General features: G+C 40.5%; 1 protein-coding gene across 3 annotated transcripts; it reads left to right on the top strand.

Annotated features, from left to right (window-relative positions):
• Window positions 1–843: 843 nt before the first annotated feature.
• Window positions 844–23,603, top strand: HMGCS1 (3-hydroxy-3-methylglutaryl-CoA synthase 1). 3 transcript variants are annotated; one of them, XM_040262443.1, is made up of 11 exons: window positions 844–983; window positions 5,918–5,978; window positions 14,212–14,669; window positions 15,447–15,572; window positions 16,085–16,249; window positions 17,590–17,755; window positions 18,565–18,735; window positions 19,209–19,315; window positions 20,413–20,538; window positions 20,651–20,814; window positions 21,762–23,406. In XM_040262443.1, the coding sequence occupies exons 3-11, from the start codon at window positions 14,222–14,224 to the stop codon at window positions 21,849–21,851; spliced, it is 1,563 nt and encodes a 520-aa protein (XP_040118377.1). In that variant the 5' UTR covers window positions 844–983; window positions 5,918–5,978; window positions 14,212–14,221; the 3' UTR covers window positions 21,852–23,406. The 3 variants fall into 3 exon arrangements, with proteins under 3 accessions (XP_040118377.1, XP_040118378.1, XP_040118375.1); XM_040262441.1 differs by lacking the exon at window positions 844–983 and adding an exon at window positions 5,531–5,549 and having other exon boundaries at window positions 21,762–23,603; XM_040262444.1 differs by lacking the exon at window positions 5,918–5,978.
• The last annotated feature ends 290 nt before the right edge of the window (window positions 23,604–23,893 follow it).

Here is a 23,893-nt window from a genome sequence, read left to right as displayed (position 1 = left end):
CTCTCTTTCCTGGGGGAACTAGATGGTGCTTATCCTGTGGATTTGCTATACTGAGAATTATGAGACCCCTTCCTTCTTTCAACAACCTTTTATTAGGCAACTACCACACATCAAGCTCAGCAGATACAGTGGAGAATGGGCCAGGTGGAGCCACTTTCCTCAGAGTATATGATGTGGGCTAGCAAAAATCCAAGAATTAGGACAAACTCCCTGCTTAGGCAAGGCCCCTTACCCTCCTCACTGGTGTCTAATCCCAAACCAACATTATAGAGGTTACAATATTATTTACAAATCTGGTATTCAGAATAAGTTTACAAATTCTTGGTGATGTATTTTGCTCCAGCTTGTAATGCGGGCACGCCTGGCTGCTCTAGGAAACTAGAAAACGTTAGGATTGAATTTAAATCAAGTATTTTAGAAATCTTACAGGTGAAGCCTAGCTCTGGTTGCTAGGCAACCTGACGGCCTCTCCAGCAGGGACCAACTTGCCTCCCACACTAGACCATCTCTCCCCAGTGGTGGGACGCGGAGGCCTCATTGGTTCTCATCTCCTCTCGCTGAGTTTCAATTGGCCGGAGAACCTCTCACTCCGCTCCCGTTGGCTCTCGCCGTGTCTCGCCGCTCTGTCATTGGTACGCCGGCTCTCGGGCCACCACACGTCACTCTCTCACCCCATTTTCTCTGCCCTCCGGCTTCGTCCCCGCCCCTTCCCCCGCCTTTCCAGCCACAAGGGAAACCCCCCAGCTAGTGTTTCCTCTAGTTTCCTTCGGATTGGGTGAAGCCGGGCTAGGGGGCGGGCACCCCGGCGCTCCTCTGCCGGCCACGATTGGCTGCTGGGGCCACTGTCCCGCCTCTCACGGACTCCCGGCCTTGCCGAGGTCTGGTGGGGCCGCGGCTATAAAGCTAGTGGCGGAGGGGAGACGGCTCGCACTACCCCTTCGTTGGTCGTTCACTTTCTACGGCCACCGCCCAGTCATATTTGGGTGAGTGTCCCGAGTGGAGGAGGCGACCCGGGCTGCTGAGGCCTCGCGGGCAGGATGAGGGCACGGCGGATTGGTGTCCTTGACTAGGCCCGAAGGAGCTCCGGCTCTGTCCGGGTCAGGGCTAAGGTTTGGACCTGGACCTGGAGGATAGGGCGTTGGGAGCGGGGTCCGTGCGGGGCTTCCCCTGCCGGGGACCTGGGGCCGACCGCGGTGGGTCCTGGAGGACGGGGGCATTAATGTAGGCGGGCGAGTCGCAGAGGGGAGGAGAGGGTATTGAGGGGTAGGCTTCTGATGACATAGTCAGGAGCTGGAGGTGCTAGGGAGTGGCTGTGACCACCTTGAGGGGATGGGGGTGGGTACCTGAGGGGGACGTGAAAGGAGCTGGCCTGCTAGGGTGATCCCGGAGCCTTGGCTTCAGGGTGGACGCCGAAGGATGCGGAGGATCACACTTGGAGCCTTGTAGGTTGGCAGGGGGTGTGTCGTCTTGCCACTTAAAGAGAGTGACTGGGAGGAAGGGAGGTGGGCAGCGTTGCTCTTCTTCCTAGCTCAGGTGCGAGAAAGCATCACAACCGTGGTTTAACCTGGCTGAGTACTTCACACTCTTGGCTGCTTCAGTATGTGCTTGCTTCCAGTATCACAGGTCCCTGCTCCCACCTTCCAGCCTCCGTATTTTTTAAGCCAATATATATATATGTCTCTTCCGTGTTCTGAAAGTCGGTATCTCCCTCCTGCTAATATTAATAGCTTCAGAACCAGCCTGACTTGTTATGATGATGTCGTGGGCAGGCACGCATAGGGCTTCACACACAGTAGGCTTTGGGTTGAACCAAGGACTTTTCAAAACTCGATATACGGAGTCTGAAAAACGTGTGAATTGCCTTGACCAGTGGTAGAGAAGGGATTACCCACCCTGGAGGAGAGTTTTGGACAACAGGTAATGTGAGGCTGTCCCTGTTGGTTACAGTTGCCCAGCGGCCTTGGTTTAGGGCATCACAGGCTTCTTCGCTCACCTCTGCATCAGCTCTTCCCTCAGACTGATGCTCTTGCCAACCTGCTGCACCTGAGATGTTCTAGCCGCTGCTGAGTAACATTTGCTCTATTTCAGGGATGAATTATGAAAAACCATGGCAAGATAAATGAGAAGATTAAGACAAAAAGAAGGGCTAGTAAGATTTTTCCTTCTGAGGTGGAGTTTAGACTTCTTTGCACAGATTTCTGTTAGAAGGCTAACTGAAAGTCCTTACCCTGTATCTAGGCCAAATGGTTCTTTGCAGCTTGAGATATCCAAGCAGTTTGTGGTTTTTTATTTTTCAAATTTGAGTTATTTTTGTGTGTGGATGAGGAGGGCAGGGATAGCAGATCTTAAGGAAAAGGAGAAGGACTTTATTTTCTGTGTGTCTAAACTTTGCAGGTCTCTCTCCTGAGTTTGTAAATTTGCACGTAAATCAGTTCCAGTGTAGTTCAGTTCAATTCTAGTTTAGTAAGTAGCCCCAGTTCTCAGAAGGTGTTTCAGATTGGGCGAGTTATACGAATATTATGTTTGGGGCCATAGAAGTCCACGTCATTTGTTGAACTAATCCTGGGCCTTTGTTTTTTCTTTTTCTTTTTTTTAAAATATTTCTCCAGAGTGCTTTTACATCTTGTTTCTCTTAACTGAGGGATTGATTTTGAGATTTTTTTTTTTTTTTTCTGATTGACGTTTTCCATAGCTTTTCTCACAGGAAATGCAAAACCCTGATATTGGTGTAATATGTGTTTCCTGGGGACCCTAGCATTATTTAAAACAGCAATCCAGTAGAACTGAATGGGGGGAGATGCACTGGGGCTGTGGATGGAGGAGTTTAATGGGTTATATATTAGAATCTCTATTTAGTTTCGTTTGAAAAAGAAAATAGTCATAATTTTATGTTGGGTTTATTAAAAAACCAAGCATCAGAGGATGTGATATTTTGTTTCTCAAGCCAGTGGTATAGATTAAAAACATATTACCCAATCTAATGGGAAGGCGATAGGATTCAGTTCTTAATAATCTAGTCATCCTAATGCTTGGCTTGTGGTAGTGCCCTCCTGCTGCTTGTTAACCGAGTGTAGTGAGAACAGTGGAGAAGCTAGTCTTTCAGAGCTTACAGGCTTGGACCTGGAGGGGTGTGCATTTGGGAATGACATAAGGCCAACAGGTGTTCTCTTCTGATTCCATATGAATTCCTTACATTTTTCAGGGAATAATTGAAACCTACCATTTGCTTTGAAGAGCAGCAGAAAAAAGCCTTTTTAAAAAAAAAAAGCTTCTGGACACCATTTGGGGCTGCAGCTCATCTTAAAGGGATAGTGAAAAGAATTCACTAATGAGGGCTGCTGCTATAACTACTTGAATTTAAAAGATTTTTCCTCTATTATAACTCCAAATTCAGTCACTCAAAAAAATGCAATTGTGTGCCCTTTATTCCAGCATCTCAAAGGGATTTTAAAAGAATCAAAATATAGCCCTTCTCCCAAAAAGAATCTTAAGTATTCCATATGCTTAAGAAGACTGCCAGAAACTAGCTTTCCACTGACAGTAGACTCTGAAGGCTTCAGTGTCATTGTGAATGCAGAACCTGAAAGCTCGAGGAAACCTTCCTGGAAGAGGGAGGACCTTGAAATATGAGTAGAGTATCTGATAAGCAGACCAGTACCTCTGGGGGGAGGCAGGGTGTCTGTATTTTTCTCTTAGGGAACTAGACCAGAGTTGTACAGATGTGAGCAAGCCTTTCCTAACAGTAGTTTTGCTTGCTGGCCCTCCTAAGGAGAAAAGGTTGCCAGCTCATTCTCAATTAAGAAGGATTCCTGGATTTCTTTCCTGTAATGGTGAAAAGGATCAGCAGGTAACTGTGTGTGGTTTATTGTGTACCAGAATATGTACTGGGTGAACTTCTCTGACCACCTCTTTGAATCTGTGCTAACAAGGGAGGCAGAGGAGGAATTCAGAACACTGAATAAACCCCAGGAGAAAGTTGGTTGGCCCCAGGCAGTCTCATCATTCTTCAGGTGTGTGTGTGTGTGTTAGTTACTCAAGCCGTGTCCAGCTTTTTGTGAACCCGTAGAATCCATCCCTCCAGGCCCTCTGTCTATGGGATTCCCCAGGCAAGAATACTGGAGTGGGTTGCCAGTTCCTTCTCTATCTTCAGGTTTAATCTCTGCCAAATTCAAAATGCCTATGATTTATTAACTGCCTCTGAGCCATACCGCTTGCCTCTATCGCTTGCTCTGAAGAGACCTGTTAGAAATAAGCTGATAACCTGCTTGAGCCTTTGGCACTGCTGTTTTTGTCCTGGTAGAGAAGCCTTCCTAGCAGCTGCAGAAGAGAATGGAAAGCTGCGGGCTTGGGGGGAGGTCCCTTTCGGATTGATTTTTTTCCCAGAGCGGCATTTGTAGCCTCCATTTCCTGTTGACTCCAGGCCTCTGTTTCCCCTGAGAACCTGAGTAGCTGGGCAGTCCTGTGCGGTTCTGTGTCTCTCCTCACTTTCTCTTGTGCACTGAGTTCACTCCCTCCCTTCTCCCTGCTGCTTGCTCTATGCCTTCCCACCTAAGCTCCCTCCCTGATGGAAATAATCAAAATTGAAAGAAGGAATATTGGCAGTTCAGGAGAAATTCCCTTGATTAAAATAGTGTCAAATGCATATACATACGTGGTTTCAAGAAGAAATATTAAATTATTTAAATAGTTTCAATATTTTTCAGAGAAGAGGGATCATGCCCCACCACCACTAGTTTTCATGGAAAGCTTAATTTGCAGATTACAAAAGCATAATTTGAGGTAATCAAGAACACAAAATTAGTTCTTTTCTCATTGTATATATTATCCTGTCATCAGGTTTTTGGAATACAGTAGTCTTATCTTTTCCTATAAAACTCAATCTCTTTAAGGTGGGGGGAGATTAATGAAGTAAAAGGAACTAAGTCTATAAGCTCTTAAATGATCTAATTATGTGAAAGCAGTAAAGCTTTACTGAATAGCATCTGAGAGTACTCTCCAGTTAATCAGGCAAGGGCAGATGCTATATTTGCCAACAATTAAATAGAGCCCAAAGGTAATTGTGTTTGCATCCAACAGGAACTGTTCCAAGTAACAACCCTTCAAAGTAAAAGGACAGAGTAAAATGCTCCAAGGTCACCTTCCGTTTTGTTTCCACATAATTTAAATGATGATAAAGCTTAATGATCCTTGGTCTTGATATCAAATATCTACCTTTTTAACCCAAGCTCTAAGAGGAAAATCACTTTCTAAAAGGTTGGGGTAGGTGAAAGTGACCATGTTGAAAACCAGGAGCATAAGATTAAATAAGTGAAGGTAATTAGCTCTTGCTAGAAAGATTTGTTTTTGTTTGAAAAACACTAAGAAGTAAGATAATAATCAGTGTATTGGTGCTTTATATTTTTTACATATTTTATCTTCTCAAGCATCCTTTACAATCAACCGGGAGGGCAGGTATTAGCTCCATTTTACAGATGAGGAAATTGAAGCTCAGAAAGGCACACTGTCATTAAAGTCACAAGCTCCTAAGTGCAGAGCAAGCTCTTGAATGAGTAAGTCTCTTTACTCCAGAGATTTGTTAGCCTAGTACAACTTATATTCCTCTCCCCCAATTCTTGAAAACCCTACTTTAGTAAAGATGACAACTCTCCCAGCATCATACTTGGTTTAAAGCCTGAATCAGTCATATGAACTACATGTATCAACGTATTACCAGGACTGAAACTACCACTGTAAGAGCTAATAAAATAAGGAGAAAAAAGTTTTATGATCTTTAAGTACCATTTTTTTTCCTTAAGCAAAGTCAAATTCTGTTCTATATAATGTAATTGGATCAAGAAATGTTGATTTTAACTTACTTAGAATTGGAGTCATTATTTGATATATGACTTTTAAAAAGGTTCTTATTTGAAATTCCTAGTGCCTGAAGGAGGAGACAGAGTGACAGACCTGGAGACTGCAGTTCTTTATCCCTCACACAGGTATGGCATCCTGTCATGCTGCTAAAGGAGAGTCTTCCTCTCTAATGAAAGGGGGAATTTTAATTTTTTATGCTAGGACAAATAACCATTGTGTGCACTACACATTCTTAAAACCCATTATAGAATTTTATTTTATCTTTTAAATATTGATTAATGCCATAAAGCTTCAGAAGACTAATTTTGTGTTTATTAGACTAATGTTTAAAATCTAGAAACTAATTTTCAAAATTAGTGTTCGCTCATAAGAGGCAAAAAATGTAGATAATAAAATGTAATCCTATAAACGGCTTAATCAGAAGTAGTCACAGGTATGCACGTGTATCAATAGTGCATGTTAAATTACAGCCTTGAAAGATGTCCATGTGGGCTACGGATGAATGTTTACAATTACGTGAGGCTGGACAGTAGTTATAGATGTGTTTGAACCAATAATCGATTTGCAGCTATTGCTTTCTTCTCTAACGATGGAACTCCTCTTATGATTCTGCTTTTTTATGCTTCGGCGTTATGATTTCTTATGGTTGTTACTAATTTTAGATTAGAAGGCTAGTAGGATTTCATTTATTCAACATCCAGCTTCTAGCCTATGCCAAGCGTTGGGCTGGAGACAGGGACACAAAGATGAACAAGGTAACACGTCTTGCTTTCCAGAAGCTCCTTGTGGAATGCAAGGAAGAGGCTTGGAATAGTTTTAAATAGCATCTTATCAAAGGTCAGATGTGCATTTTAGAAAGGTGATCCTAGGACAGGGGAAGGATGGAGTTAGAGAGCTCAGGAGGCTGGCATCATGGTCCTGGGAACTGATGCTGAAGTCCCTCCCTGATGAGCCCTGAGGAACTAGGTCTGCCCTTATATCAGCGTCCTTAGCTGATTTCCCTGCTTTTTTGCCCCCCCCCCGCCCCTTTTTTTTCTTTTTCTTTTCCCATCTGTCTGTCATTCACAGACTTAAAAGATTCCCAGCAGATCATATTGGTCCATCTTGTGTCCTCTTAGGCAGGAAGCATTCAGAAATTGTTCACATGGAAGTGGGACCTGGAACTCCTCCTATCCACCAGAGGGGGGTGAGCTTTCGCTTTAGGACAGATTGCGATGTCTTCTGGTCTTTGTTGGAAGATAGCTTTGGAAGGTTCACAGAGTTCTGTGGTAAAAGTGTATTTTTCTCCTTCTTTGTAAAGAAGAAATTTTAAATGAAAATTTACATCTTTTTATTGAAAATCTCAGATCTTTAACACCTTTTTTTCTTTCTCTAGTTTGTGTCTGGCCTATGTCAGAGGACATTTAAGAGGACGACATAAGAGCACACACTGAATAGAATAAACTAAAGATTCTAGACCAGAAACTATACCAATCTTTTTGTTGTTTTAAATGCCATGAAGCCAATTGCTTTCTGAATTAATATTCCTCTCTTTTTCTACTTTTCTCACTCTCCCTCAATTTCAACCAAAAGGTAAATATGTTCAAATTAGATAGTGTTTTACCAAGGCTTCCCTTGTGGCTCAGCTGGTAAAGAATCCGCCTCCAATGTAGGAGACCTGGGTTTGATCCCTGGGTTGGGAAGATCCCTGGAGAATGGAAAGGCTACCCACTCCAGTATTCTGGCCTGGAGAATTCCATGGACTGTATAGTCCATGGGGTCGCAGAGAGTCAGACACAACTGAGTGACTTAGACTTCACTAACTTTTACCAAGGATGTAACGAAAATACTTTGGCTATCAAAAGTCCTCAGAGAATGAGCAATGCTGACTGAAGTAGACAATGTAAAAAATTTTCCACACCAAAGTCTGAGTCATGATTCACTTTGATGGGTATGAATTAATTTAGTTTAGCTACATTTTTTTCCCCCGAAGTGAAACAAGTCACTTGTTTAACTCTCAGTTCAGTTCAGTCCCTCAGTAGTGTCCGACTCTTTGCGACCCCATGAATCGCAGCACGCCAGGCCTCCCTGTCCATCACCAACTCCCGGAGTTCACTCAAACTCATGTCCATCGAGTCGATGATGCCATCCAGCCATCTCATCCTCTGTCATCCCCTTCTCCTCCTGCCCCCAATCCCTCCCAGCATCAGGGTCTTTCCCAATGAGTAAACTCTTCGCATGAGGTGGCCAAACTACTGGAGTTTCAGCTTCAGCATTAGTCCTTCCAGTGAACACCCAGGACTGATCTCCTTTAGAATGGACTTGGATCTCCTTGCAGTCCAAGGGACTCTCAAGAGTCTTCTCCAACACCACAGTTCAAAAGCATCAATTCTTTGGCGCTCAGCTTTCTTCACAGTCCAACTCTCACATCCATACATGACCACTGGAAAAACCATAGCCTTGACTAGACGGACCTTTGTTGGCAAAGTAATGTCTCTGCTTTTTAATATGCTATCTAGGTTGATCATAACTTTCCTTCCAAGGAGTAAGCGTCTTTTAATTTCATGGCTGCAGTCACCATCTGCACTGATTTTGGAGCCCCCCAAAATAGTCTGACACTGTTTCCACTGTTTCCTCATCTATTTCCCATGAAGTGATGGGACCGGATGCCATGATCTTTGTTTTCTGAATGTTGAGCTTTAAGCCAACTTTTTCACTCTCCTCTTCTACTTTCATCAAGAGGCTTTTTAGTTCCTCTTCACTTTTCTGCCATAAGGGTGGTGTCATCTGCATATCTGAGGTTATTGATATTTCTCCCGGCAATCTTGATTCCAGCTTGTGCTTCTTCCAGCCCAGCGTTTCTCATGATGTACTCTGCATAGAAGTTAAATAAGCAGGGTGACAATATACAGCCTTAATGTACTCCTTTTCCTATTTGGAACCAGTCTGTTGTTCCATGTCCAGTTCTAACTGTTGCTTCCTGATCTGCATACAGATTTCTCAAGAGGCAGGTGAGGTGGTCTGGCATTCCCGTCTCTTTCAGAACTCTCCACAGTTTATTGTGATCCACACAGTCAAAGGCTTTGGCATAGTCAATAAAGCAGAAATAGGTGTTTTTCTGGAACTCTCTTGCTTTTTCCATGATCCAGCAGATGTTGGCAATTTGATCTCTGGTTCCTCTGCCTTTTCTAAAACCAGCTTGAACATCAGGAAGTTCATGGTTCATGTATTGCTGAAGCCTGGCTTGGAGAATTTTGAGCATTACTTTACTAGCATGTGAGATGAGTGCAATTGTGCGATAGTTTGAGCATTCTTTGGCATTGCCTTTCTTTGGGATTGGAATGAAAACTGACCTTTTCCAGTCCTGTGGCCACTGCTGAGTTTTCCAAATTTGCTGGCATATTGAGTGCAGCACTTTCACGGCATCATCATTCAGGATTTGAAATAGCTCCACTGGAATTCCATCACCTCCACTAGCTTTGTTCGTAGTGATGCTTTCTAAGGCCCACTTGACTTCACATTCCAAGATGTCTGGCTCTAGGTGAGTGATCACACCATTGTGATTATCCGGGTCATGAAGATCTTTTTTGTATAGTTCTTCTGTGGCAACCCACTCCAGGATTCTTGCCTGGAGAATCCCATGGACAGAGAGGCTTGATGGGCTATAGTCCATGGGTCGCAAAGAGTCGGAAATGACTGAGCGACTTCACATTCACTTTCTGTGTATTCTTGCCACCTCTTCTTAATATCTTCTGCTTGTGTTAGGTCCATACCATTTCTGTCCTTTATTGAGCCCATCTTTGCATGAAATGTTCCCTTGGTATCTCTGATTTTCATGAAGAGATCTCTAGGCTTTTCCATTCTGTTGTTTCCCTCTATTTCTTTGCATTTATCGCTGAGGAAGGCTTTCTTATCTTTCCTTGCTATCCTTTGGAACTCTGCATTCAGATGCTTATATCTTTCCTTTTCTCCTTTGCTTTTCGCTTCTCTTCTTTTACACCTATTTGTAAGGCCTCCTCAGACAGCCATTTTGCTTTCATTTCTTTTCCATGGGGATGGTCTTGATCCCTGTCTCCTGTACAATGTCACAAACCTCCATCCATAGTTCATCAGGCACTCTATCTATCAGATCTAGGCCCTTAAAACTATTTCTCACTTCCACTGTATAATCATAAGGGATTTGATTTAGGTCATACCTGAATGGTCTAGTGGTTTTCCCCATTTTCTTCAATTTCAGTCTGAATTTGGCAATAAGGAGTTCATGATCTGAGCCACAGTCAGCTGCTGGTCTTGTTTTTGCAGACTGTATAGAGCTCCATCTTTGGCTGCAAAGAATATAATCAATCTGATTTTGGTGTTGACCATCTGGTGATGTCCATGTATAGAGTCTTCTCTTGTGTTGTTGGAAGAGGGTGTTTGCTATGACCAGTGTGTTCTCTTGGCAAAACTCTATTAGCCTTTGCCCTGCTTCATTACATATTCCAAGGCCAAATTTGCCTGTTACCCAGGTATTTCTTGACTTCCTAGTTTTGCATTCCAGTCCGGTATAATGAAAAGGACATCTTTTTTGGGTGTTAGTTCTACAAGGTCTTGTAGGTCTTCATAGGACCGTTCAACTTCAGCTTCTTCAGTGTTACCGGTTGGGGCATAGGCTTGGATTACTGTGATACTGAGTGGTTTGCCTTGGAAATGAACAGAGATCATTCTGTCGTTTTTGAGATTGCCTCCAAGTACTGCCTTTTGGACTCTTTTGTTGACCATGATGGCTACTCCATTTCCTCTAAGGGATTCCTGCCCTCAGTAGTAGATATAATGGTCATCTGAGTTAAACTCACCCATTCCAGTCCATTTTAGTTTGCTGATTCCCAGAATGTCGACGTTCACTCTTCCCATCTCTTGTTTCACCACTTCCAATTTGCCTTGATTCATGGACCTGACATTCCAGGTGCCTATGCAATATTGCTCTTTACAGCATCAGATCTTGCTTCTGTCACCAGTCACATCCACAACTAGGTATTGTTTTTACTTTGGCTCCATCCCTTCATTCTTTCTGGAGTTATTTCTCCACTGATCTCCAGTAGCATATTGGGCATCTACTGACCTGGGGAGTTCCTCTTTCAGTATCCTATTATATTGCCTTTTCATACCATTCATGGGGTTCTCAAGGCAAGAATATTGAAGTATTAGGCTTAATAATAGAGTTATACCTTATTTAGTAAGTACCATATATAAGAACTAATCAGAGCTGATTTGATTATGATAAACATAGATTAATTCTGGAATTAGAGCTTTGCTTTATGGCGTAAACTGGTTCACATCTTCAGAAGATTGCATGTATTTTTCCACTTTATTTCCAACAGCACTGCAAGCTATTGGACCAGGCAGGGAAAATTATACTGTCCTCATCATGTTTAGAGCAGTTTGAAGAGATGAAAAGAATGTGAAGGGTAACCTTGTGGGAAAGGCTGGAAAAGTGGTTAATCCTACTGCTTCTGTTTTTGGTGATTTAAAGGGTAGCATATAGGAGGTGTTCTTTTTATAAGTATATGGACTGCTTTTTGTTTCTAATACTAGTTTGAGTTCTTTTCTGTGAACTATGCAGACAACTTAAACATATTTTATTATAAACTTAGAATATGCCTTGTGACACATTAGATAGTCCATTTAGGTCTTCATTTAAACCTCAGCGTAGCCGAGTTTAGATTATCATAAAATCGATGGATTTGCCTATAAGAGGGAAGAGATGGGACAAAGTGGAGAGGTGCTTCTCTGCTGACTTTAGTGTATCTGCCAATGAGTGATTCTGTCAAGAAATACAACAGTGGAGGCTAGAAATCTGGGAGTTATCTACTCTAAATATTTCATCCTTTTCCTACCATCTAGTCAATCACAATTTCTGCCAGTTTTTTGCTTCCAAAACTTTCTGAAGCTGCTCCTTTTCTCTTCATGTAGTAATTGCTCTGTTTCATTAGCTATATCTCATTGGGCTTCCATATCAACTTCCTAACTCAGATTCATTCTTCACATAGCACCAGTGACTGTGTAAAATGGGGACTCACACTTTTCTGGCTGTTGATTCCACAGTAAGGAATCAACGTTGTATTGCAACCCAGAATACGTGTGAATAATTAAAATAAAATTTTCATGAAAAATTCTTGGCATTTACCATGTGCCATGCAATCTGATATTTTGTTTTTTTTCTATTTTGTTTTAAAAAGATGTTGTTTGACGCTCACTAAATTAATTCCAGAATTGGAAAAAGACTGATCTGAACACTAATGCAACCATATTGTTTAAAACTCTTTTGATGGCTTCTTACTGTCTTCATGATGATGCTGAAGCTCTCTAACATCACATGCCAGAACCTTTATGACTCAACCCTTAGCTAGTTCTCCTGACTCACTACTTGCCTGATCTACTCATTGGGCTCACATTTCACTTCAGTAAATTAGTATAACTTTCCATGGTTCCCTGCAGTGTGCCTTTTTTATGTTGTCTATCCTGTGAAAACTACTACTATTCTGCAGAGTTTTACTGATTATTCCAACTCGTTCCTAAGACTCGACCAAGAAGCTTTTCTTCTCGTTCCTTCCCCAGTTGGGTTAGGTAGTTCTGACAGAATGAGACTGGACTGTCTCTGTCATTTCACTTGTTTATTGTTATATTTGTAGCTTACTATCCCACAAGACAGTGAATATTAGAAAGGGCAAGGGTTACGTCCTATTAAACTTACCCCGAATGTTTGGCATTTAACATGTTGTCATTGTTTGGATGGATGAAAAAATATAAATAAGATTCTTATATTTAGAAGGAAGATTCAACTGGTGTCCCTTAAGGCCTTTAATGTAAGATTTTGTGACTATATTTCCAGGTGCTTATTTTTCAGGTTTTAATACACTCATATCTTGATAACCTACAGGCTAAGGGTAGATCTCATGATTTAAGGACAGCTTCTCTGCTTAAGATATATTCTCAAGATTTCAATAATTAACGCACTATGGCAGTAGCCTGTGATTTCATCATCACCAATGCTCCACCTGTGTTGGCAGACTGGCAGAAGAAACACGACATAAATACAGGATCTGCCTTTTGTCAGTGGCAGCAGCAGCGAGAGTGTGGGGCTTTGGCTCTCACTCAGCAGCCAAGGTGCAGCCTCAGTAGGAGTGTGGGCTCATGGGGTCTGAATAGTAACCATCTTCCCCCTTTTGCTCCTGTAGCAGGGCCAACGGAGTGGTAACCATTGCCCTATATTAAAATCCTCCTCCTTGTTAGAAACATCTTGAGTAATTTCTCTTTTTCTGACTGAAATAACCTCTAAAGAAATTGAGGCTCTGATAGGTCTGACTTGCCCATAGGTCATAGCAACACTCTTGAGTGGCTAGCACATTTTCTTTTCACTGTTGGTAAATAAACACTACTGAACGTTGGTGTGGCAATGGTGCAACTTTTAAAGGCCTTTTTTTAAAAAAAGGGATTATTTTAAGAGGTGTTGTCTAAGATGCCATGCAAATAATATGTGGATTAGGGTACCAGTTTTCAGATTTGGATCAGTTGTTTTCTTTTGCCTGAAGTAGAAGCTAAATGATAATCTTGTGATCTCATGATCATTTATCACCTGTACACTAGCTGTGGAAAGTAACAGAATATTAACTTTTGACCTGTTATGGGTCCGAGAACTTGTCTTTGCTTTAAATTGTAATCATCTGGGTTCTAGATGGTGGGGTGGGGGTGGGGGTTACTTTGGAAGGCTGATTTTAATAGCAGGGGCCTTGAATTGAGTGCCATGGCAGACTTGGCAGTGTGGCCTTTCTATGTACTGGGATTGTTTAGATCAATAAAGAATGCAGTACTGTTTGACCTAATTAAAACTGTTAGTAGGTAACAGGTTTAGTTTAGTATCTTAGTTTAACTAAAACTGTTAGTATGTAAAGTCCCATAAAGTCAATAGCTGTGAATAATCCATATATGGAAATAAATGAATGAATGATTTAAACTTTTTGAGTGGCCAGGAATAGATCAGATACTTGAGTTCTGATCTGTGGGCCATGTTACTAAATTCTCATTTTATCTTATAGTTCTTTATAACATAGATGAGTCTTACTTCAGTTTTCTTTACCTCTAATAATCATATTTTAAATCTAAAGATACCTAGTTTTGAATAACCTGTAAGTCTTTCTAAAAGATGATAACTTTAAATAATAGTGGAGTCAATAACTCTGCTCATACTATCATTGCTACCTCCACATATTAAAATTGACTGTCCTAAGAATATACTAAATTTAGAAATTAATATCAGTGTTGATTTCTCAAGTTTGAACTTGACAGTCTACAACCTATAATCTAAAACAATGTTTGTTTGTTTGTTTTTTCTTTCTAAAGTTCTTTCACCATGCCTGGATCACTTCCTTTGAATGCAGAAGCCTGCTGGCCCAAAGATGTGGGGATTGTTGCCCTTGAGATCTATTTTCCTTCTCAATATGTTGATCAAGCAGAGTTGGAAAAATACGATGGTGTAGATGCTGGAAAGTATACTATTGGCTTGGGCCAGGCCAAGATGGGCTTCTGCACAGATAGAGAAGATATCAACTCTCTGTGCATGACTGTGGTCCAGAATCTTATGGAGAGAAATAGCCTTTCTTATGACTGCATTGGGCGGCTAGAAGTTGGAACAGAGACGATCATCGACAAATCAAAGTCAGTGAAGACGAATTTGATGCAGCTCTTTGAGGAGTCTGGGAATATGGATATAGAAGGAATAGACACAACTAATGCGTGCTATGGAGGCACAGCCGCTGTCTTCAATGCTGTTAACTGGATCGAGTCCAGCTCTTGGGATGGTATGTTGCATATTTTTCTAAAGAAACTTCCCTTGAGGATGAATAGGCCCAAATACCATTTGCAGACTTTACCAGTTATGCTTGTTTGAAAGTGTTCAGAAAGATAGCTATGACTTTCAACTTATTTACTTTACAAATTAGTTCTCTTTTAGTTCAGTTCAGTTCAGTCACTCAGTCATGTCCAACTCTTTGCGACCCCATGAATGACAGCATGCCAGGCCTCCCTGTCCATCACCAACTCCTGGAGTTCACTCAGACTCACGTCCATCAAGTCAGTGATGCCATCCAGCAATCTCATCCTCTGTCATCCCCTTCTCCTGCCCCCAATCCCTCCCAGCATCAGGGTCTTTTCCAATGAGTCAACTCTTTGCATGAGGTGGCCAAAGTACTGGAGTTTCAGCTTCAGCATCAGTCCTTCCAATGAACATCCAGGACTGATCTCCTTTAGAATGGACTGGTTGGATCTCCTTGCAGTCCAAGGGACTCTCAAGAGTCTTCTCCAACACCACAGTTCAAAAGCATCAATTCTTTGGCGCTCATCTTTCTTCACCGTCCAACTCTCACATCCATACATGACCACAGGAAAAACCATAGCCTTGACGAGACAGATCATGTAGGATAAAATTATCTATCGAAATTTAGTCAGAATATATTTTTTTCCTTTACCAAAGATGGGAAAATATGATACATTCTGGGAAAATACAATACTTTCAGTTTGTATGTATGATAGTTAGGGTGTCAATCACCTTCTTGAATACTAACAATAATATTTTTCAGGACGGTATGCCCTGGTAGTTGCAGGGGATATTGCTGTATATGCCACAGGAAATGCCAGACCTACAGGTGGAGTTGGAGCCGTTGCTATGCTAATTGGGCCTCATGCACCTTTAATTTTTGAACGAGGTGAGTGTTTGGGAAGTATTTTTTTTTATTTGCACAATATGCTGAGAAACTTAAAAACTAGAAGCTTGTACTTGGTGTTCATTAAATGCAGGCACTACCTGCTAAGAGCTTTATGTGTATTATCATATTTAGTCTTCATAGCAATCCTGTGACATAAGTGGTGTCATCCCCATTTTACAGAGGAGTAAAATGGGTTTAAGTAGGATTGCTAACAACTGAGAGAAGTAACTTGCCCATAGTCATGTAGTAATTTGTTTTCAATTCAGAGCAATTGTGATCTTCCAGTTAGGTGTATGAAACTTGCATAAAATGTTGTATATCAAGAGGCTTAGGCCTGTCCATGGCTATTGTTATGTTTCACTTCAATTACATACACACTTCTCCTTGTGATATCTATTCTGCAAGTGATGAGTTGACCAGATTTAAGAAAAGTTCTCAGATAATGCAATTTGCTTACTAACACACATCAGGAAACAGAGTTACAAGGACCTCTTCCTTTTTTGTTCTAATAGGACTTCGTGGGACTCATATGCAACATGCCTATGACTTTTACAAGCCTGATATGCTTTCTGAATATCCTATAGTAGATGGAAAACTGTCCATACAGTGCTACCTCAGTGCCTTAGACCACTGCTATTCTGTCTACCGCAAGAAGATCCATGCCCGGTGGCAGAAAGGTGGGTTTTATCAATTTTCCTTGGTTTTGCGATCTGTCAAGGGCAGTGTAATGTACTCACTGTCTTTAGTGTGAAACTGCTTTGTGGGCATCCTTCACTAGTTTTTCCTTTAACCATTGCTTCCTCACCCACCAAATAGCATAGTTTTCGCACAGTTTCTGGTAATATGTAACTTAAGACAACAGGTAAACTTTGCAAATAAAGTTTATTTCTGTAAAAATACTTGGGATGACTTAACCCAGTAAGAATATCAAAAGTAAGGTAAAAAAAGAAAGTAACTTGAATTTGGTACATATTCTGAGAGAGGTAGACAACTGCAAACAAATTTTAGTTTGCAACTGTGATCTGGAGAAAACTAATGAAAATAAATTACCAAAGTGACCCCCACCTCCCCGCATAGTCTTTTTGTACTTGACCTGTGAATTCATGGACTTCCCTTGTGGCTCAGCTTGTAAAGAATCTGCCTGCAATGCCGGAGACCTGGGTTCGATCCCTGGGTTGGGAAGATCCCTTGGAGAGGGGAAAGGCTACCTACTCCAGTATTCTGGCCTGGAGAATTCTATGAACTGTATGTATAGTCCATGGGGGTCGCAAAGAGTTGGACACGACTGGGCGACTTTCACTTCACTTCTGTGAATTCATATTTGCTCTTTTAGTGTCATCATCAATCTCTATCTTTAACCCTGAGAAAGTGCTTGAGATACTGAGAAGGACAGTATTTGAATTAAAACCATGAAAGCACACAGTATTATATAAAGTGTGCTTTTTCCGTAGTCCAGCTTTACTTTATAGGGTTTGTGAAAGAGGGTTAAAAATAAGATTCAATAACCGGTATTAGGAAACACAGTGGCCTTAGATAAGCATTCTTGAAGTATGTAACATACACTGTTTACTCAGTGATTTTCTAACATTTATTAGACTCTGCAGTAAGAAATAGACTTTGCATTGTTATGTGCAGTTAAATGGAAACTAATGTCATCAAATTTTTTTGCCCATGCTGCAAGTTATGCAGTTTACTCTTTTCTACTTTTTTTCATTCAGACAAAGAACACCCTCTTAATTTATTAAGATTAAAAAAAATACTGCCCTTGATCCATTAAATTGATTACACAGCCCACTAATGGATTGTGATAGTTTCGTTTGAAAACCAATAATAGTGTATATTGTTCAATTTCTGGATGTCTTTTTGACACAAATTTTAAACCATCAAGATATTTCATTATATAGTATATTTTTTATTGCTACTTAAAGATATAAAGACATCCCAGCCCTGTTCTAAAATCAGACTTCAAAAATTAGTGGCTTAAATGGATTATAATTTCTTTGGATTTCTCTTTCAGAGGGAAATGATAGAGATTTCACCTTGAATGATTTTGGTTTCATGATATTCCACTCACCCTATTGTAAACTGGTTCAGAAATCTCTAGCTCGGATGTTGCTGAATGACTTCCTTAATGACCAGAACAGAGATAAAAATAGTATCTACAGTGGCCTAGAAGCCTTTGGGTAAGAGGAATTATGATTTTTCTCCCTTATATGTGAGAGTATTTTTTTTATATTGGTTAAACCACTATTTATACAGACATGAAAATTTTAGAGTCAAAAGAAGTCATCTTGTCTAACCTATTTAATCAGTGAAGAAACCGAGTCCCAGAGAGGTGGTCGCTCACCTATATGAATTCTTTAGTCTTTTCTATTCAGATTTTCTTATTTCCTCCTTTTAGATCTGTTCCTGTTGTCACCTTGATAATATAGCCCCTCAAGTGCCTGTATTTATACAGCAGCATCTTCACTCTTCTCCCTGCCTCTCTTCTGCCCACATCCATTCTGCCCTTGGCCACTCCTGATATCTGCTCTCATACTCCTTCCGTTTTCCCGACTTTTTGGGCCTCCTGGCATGCTATGCCTGTTAAATTCTTGCTCTTTCTCCTGTGTCCCTTCTCCATCTGATAAAATATATTCTAACTGTTTAACACTTGGCTCCTATAAATGTGCCTCTTCTAACTAAATAGACAATATTATGGACTTGAAATAGTAGTATATTCTCTTTGGTGATGACAGAGCTGTAGGGGGTTATTAACCCATTAGAATTATGTTGTCTTGATTATTAAAAAAAAAAAAACTTTTCAGAAAAAGGACCATATTTGTATAACTGTTATATTTTACCTCACAATTAGCATACTACTACTTGGTTTTTAATAACTGGAAATCAGCATCATATACTTCTATTAGAATAGTAGTTAGGTCCAGTAAGTAATATAATAAAAATATAGTCTTTGGACACTATAAGATTATCTTTTTTCTAAAATTTTCAGGGATGTTAAGTTAGAAGATACCTACTTTGACAGAGATGTGGAAAAGGCATTTATGAAAGCTAGTTCAGAACTCTTCAATCAAAAAACAAAGGCATCTTTGCTTGTGTCAAATCAAAATGGAAATATGTACACGTCTTCAGTGTATGGCTCCCTGGCTTCTGTTCTCGCACAGTAAGTATGGATTTCCATTGCTTCAGTCCGCTTATTTGGGGATGTTACATTTCTAAGACCAGATCTGGTATCAGGCATGTTGGTGGCAGGTCACAGAATGGTCTTTTCCTTGGAAGTTCTCTAGCCTCTTCTCTGTTCACTTGAAGGAGATATGCAATGAGGCTATAGTTATTTATCCCAGAGTACTAAATTTCACACTAGCTTTCCCCGCTGTTGTTCTCATGGTCTATTATTCTTGACCTACAGTTGAACCATAAATCCCCAGTTGACAAAGTAGTTTATTTTAAGGAGTAACTTTTCTCAATTCCATCATTCCTAGAGAGATGAGAACTCTTGTTTTCAATCTGCTTACTATAAACAGTAAAACTTTAGGTCAGATCCCTGGGCTTAGGATGAAGTCTATTCCAGCTGTGGTTCTCTACCCACTGTAGTAGGTTGAGTTAAACTTTAAGAGCTTTTTTCCTCCTACATAGGTACTCACCTCAGCAGCTGGCAGGAAAGAGGATTGGCGTGTTTTCTTACGGTTCTGGTTTGGCTGCCACTCTGTACTCCCTCAAAGTTACACAAGATGCCACACCAGGTAAATGCTGAGTCTTTTAACAACAATGTATTGAGAACCTACTGGGGTAAGGCTGACTTAGCAGGCTTATCAAGTGAACGCTTAACTCTCTTCCATAGATCTTTATGACATTTTAATCTTTATTAGTTCTTTCAACACTCTGCCCAAAAATTCTGCTTTAACTGGGTAAATGGCAAGATTATGTCTGAGTCAGAATATCTTTCCTTCTTTCCAAGTCAGGAAAAAAACTGTATAATGAGCTTAAACTTTTTTTTTTTTTTTAATGGTATAGTGTTTAACTTTTCCTCCTTTGGCAAGTAATTTTATTTTAATCTATTATCTCATTTAAAAAAATATTTACTATTGGGCCGCGTGGGGTCTTAGTTGCAGTGCTTAGACGCTCTAGTTGTGGTACGCAGGCTCAATAGTCGTGCCCGGGCTCTCAAGTGCCTGGGCTTTGTAGTTGCAGCATGCCGGCCTAGTTGCTCTGAGGCATGTGGCATCTTAGTTCTCCAACTAGGGATCAAACACTTCCTCTGCATTGCAAGGCAGTTTCTTAACCCCTGGACTACCCAGGAAGTCCCTTTTATGGCATTTTTAAAGCATAGGTAGAGAAAAGGAAGTGTCTTTATTTAAGGCGGGCAGCTTTCGAGTCTTCACACTAATGATTGAGACTGATCATAGGAGTGAATAATACCAGGCCATTTTTTGTGGTTGGTGGTTTATTAAGTTATCTAATGTGATAAGGATGTGGTCTTAGCTGTATTTAAGGATACTTTTGTGCCCTCCCTGAGCAGGAAGGAGCAAAAATACAGAGAAAAACGGATGGAAGACTTGGCGTTATTCTGAAACTGTTCGTTGACTCTAGACAAGTTATTTATAGTTTCATATCCCACCTATTTCCTCAGTGGTCTACTGGCCAAGGCTGAAGAAATGTCTAGTCAAGGCTCATAGGAAGCTATGTCGAATAAATAACATCTTATCTTTTAACTAAACAATAGCCTGTAGTTCTGAAAGAAATGAAAAGTTGTTTTTTCTGTTTGGCAGCATTTTGTTCAGGCTTTGGGATATGTATACTATTTTTAGTGTTTTAATGTTGCAATTATTTCCTATTTTAGGGTCAGCCCTTGATAAAATAGTAGCAAGCATATGTGATCTTAAGTCAAGGCTTGACTCAAGAACTTGTGTGGCACCAGATATTTTTGCTGAAAACATGAAGCTCCGAGAGGACACTCATCACTTGGGTAAAAACATGAAATTGTTAATAAACACCCAGAAGCCTACTGGAGGGCTGTTTTCTTACCAGATGAGTTATATGTTATAACTTATTTTTCATATCCTCTGCCTTTCCTTTAGCCAACTACATTCCCCAGAGTTCCATAGATTCCCTCTTCGAAGGAACATGGTACCTAGTTCGAGTAGATGAAAAACACAGAAGAACTTACGCCCGGCGCCCCTCTCTAAACGACGACGCTTTGGATGAGGGAGTGGGCCTTGTGCGCTCGAGCACTGCAGCCGAGGTGAGTAAAGCTCATGTGTTTGGTCTTGGTCTTTGACTGGATAAGAAAATCTCCATCCCCAGGTCTCCTGACTGAGGTGACCTCACTAAGGTTCATGCACTTAAAGGAATGTCAGTAAAGCAGGGTGATTCAGAACCAGGCCTCTGGGAGTGGGTTCCAGCTGTGCTGTTTTCCAGTTGTATGCATTGCTTTGCAGTTATTAGTATTTTTCAGTGCACAGTAAGTACTAGGCTTTTTTTAGCAACACCGAAGTTTAAAGCAAAACTGAGAAGGCTCACTTGTGGTTTGTATCTTGGTGAGAGATGAAGCAGGGGCTCGGTGTTAAGCCCCTTACATCCCTTCTCTCAGGCCATTGTCTAATCTGTCTCCAGGTGTCAAGAAGGAATAGTAACTGTTATGACTGGAACTCGTATTACATGCTAGTCACTTTTTAGGTTTTCTACATAAACCCTTATAAAAATCCCCTTGAGGTAAATGCTGCTGTGCCCATTTTAGATATGAAGCTGAAAGAAGTTAAATGATTTGACCAAGATCAGAGCTAGGCTTCAAACTGAGGACTTTAAAAACTTGGAAGTTATTTATTTTATCCGTTCAGCACAAATGCGTAGTCTTGCTCTTTGAGGTAGCAAATCAAGCCACGAGTGTTTGAAATCAAAGGCAAGATATAACAAGGGAAATACTGGGTATGGTAGATAGATCTCCGTGGCCCTCCTCTCCCTTGCTACGGGATAATCATATGATACGTTCACCATAAGGTAAAGAATGGACATTTTTGTTCCCTCCATGAAAAGTTGTACATATATATATTTATATATGTATAAATATATATATATATTTTTCTCTCCAGAGCTGCCCTTTTCCTGTTAGAACTTTGGTTAGCAACATGATTTTTCCTGGGGGAAAAAACTCTAAGAGGCGACCACATTTTTCTTGTCTTTTGTTTTTAGCATATTCCAAGCCCTGCTAAGAAAGTGCCAAGACTCCCTGCAACAGCAGCAGAACCTGAAGCAGCTGTCATCAGTAACGGGGAGCATTAAGATACTTCTGTGAGGTGGAGGACTTCAGGGGGGGTTGGGGGAACGTATGGGAACGGTTAGGGGAACGGGACATCTGGGGTCAATTTTAAAAGATTACATGTTGCTTAAATTTTTACGTGACTGACATGGAGCCTGGAAAACTATCGTGTCCTTGAGAAAGTCTCTTTGCTCAGTTTGCTAACATGCTTCCTGTTGTGGTCTAGCCAATGCTTACTGTACTCGAATGATGGATGTTAAGGGCTCTGTAAGACTTCATACCTCTCTGGCCGTGTGTATGCATGAAGCTTAGTTTTTAAATGTAGCCTGAAATCGTGCACTTTTTGGCGAGGAAAGCAGTGGTACTAGTCTCCGATTTTAATTTTTTTTTAAACATGTAAGAATTTTATACTTTGAACAAACAAGATTACTGAAGGTTCCTGTGGTTTTTGAAAAACAGTTTTTAGTTTAGGGAATGTGTGGTTTTAATGTAATATGCACAAACCCAGTTTGAAAATGACAAGACAAACACACTCTTTTTCTAGAATTTGTGAATCCTCGAGAGAGAGAAAGAGAGAGAGAGAGAGAGAAGAATTGGGAATGGTGACACTGGTTCTGGAAACTGTTACTTTAAATCCAGGCTGGCAGTGATGAGTTACTGTCATGACCTCTGTGAACAGAGGGATGCCAGCACTGAGCAGACTGTGGTACAGAAAACATGGTACCTTTGGGGGCTATGGATCTGCTCCCTAGGTCTGCTCCTGACTCAGTTCAAAGTGTATTTTGCAGAAGAGCCTTGAGATGTTATTGGAGCTGTGTATGAGAAAGCTTGTGGCTGTGATCCTTCCCTTGTACCTTATTTTGAGGAATAAATAAAACATTTTTCTGGCTGCCTTTCAAAAACTTAAAGCAAAAAGGAAGGATAGGGACAGCAAAAAGGAAGGATAGGGACAGGGCATTGTGAAGTTATTTCTGATGGTTCAGTATTATAAATTCAACTTAAAGACTGACAGCCTAAATTCATGTTGTAAGTATTCCTTTCCTTTTTTTGTTTTTGTATCTGTTCAGTGCAAATTAAAAGATACAACTCAAGTTTTTTACATAGTATGACCAGCCAAAAAGTATTCCACTTCTCAAGGTCTGGAAGTAGGGTATATAAAGCATTTTCTCAGACTTTCACCTTAAAAATAACAATAACAAACTATCACATGAAATGAATAAGAAGACTGGTTCGACAGTTTCTTAGATCTTTCTGGTGCTGAACTATGACATGAGCCTTATAGATTGTAAAATAGAGATAGTTGGAACTAATGTACAGAACTAAAATTTTTAAACTTTATTTGCTGTTGAATTCTGTGAAGTTTCAGTTATCTAAAATAAACTTACACAAAAATGAAATGTAATGTTTCAGACTGCAAGGTAATATGTAATGTAGAGTTTGTAAAATACTCTTAATATTAACTAGTGGTGTTTTGATTTGTATAGTCATGATTTGTTGAAATCACTTCATTTTAACATACACTGATGTAGATTAATAATGTAAGTTCAGATTTAAAGATTGATGGGGCCATGGTGCATGAATACTTTTTGCAAGTATCGGGAGTTCAGTATGTTTTGAAAAGAATAATTTAACTTTTGGGGTGTCAGGAAACGGGTTTTCTCAAAGTCCATTGCCGGCAATGGGCAGGCCTAGTAATACTGGCACAGAGCATTAATTGTACACCTCATTAACAGTGAGGTGGGTAACTTCGAATAAAGTTTTAGAGAAATATTTTAGATACTTGGATATTTTTTTTCCCCTTCCTGAACTAACAGTTTAGGCAAGAAGGCAGCTAATACGCTATTTTTAAATGCGGGCATCCATTTCATTTCAGTTCACTGATTCACTAACTCTTTCACCAAAATTTATAAACCTGATATAAGCAGGGCACTCTACTTATATCACTTAAGTCAGAAATAAAGATTTACAAGATCTATGATTTTGCCTTCAAGGAGCTATTTGTCTAGTTTGGAAGAACATATACTGATAGTTTATTATTCTTATACTTCAAACAAAGAAATTAACT

This window comes from Oryx dammah, unplaced genomic scaffold, assembly GCF_014754425.2.
Source record: "Oryx dammah isolate SB20612 unplaced genomic scaffold, SCBI_Odam_1.1 HiC_scaffold_20, whole genome shotgun sequence".
Lineage (NCBI taxonomy): Eukaryota > Metazoa > Chordata > Mammalia > Artiodactyla > Bovidae > Oryx > Oryx dammah.
Note: the sequence above shows the minus strand (reverse complement) of the source record. Positions and strands in the feature narration are given on the sequence as shown.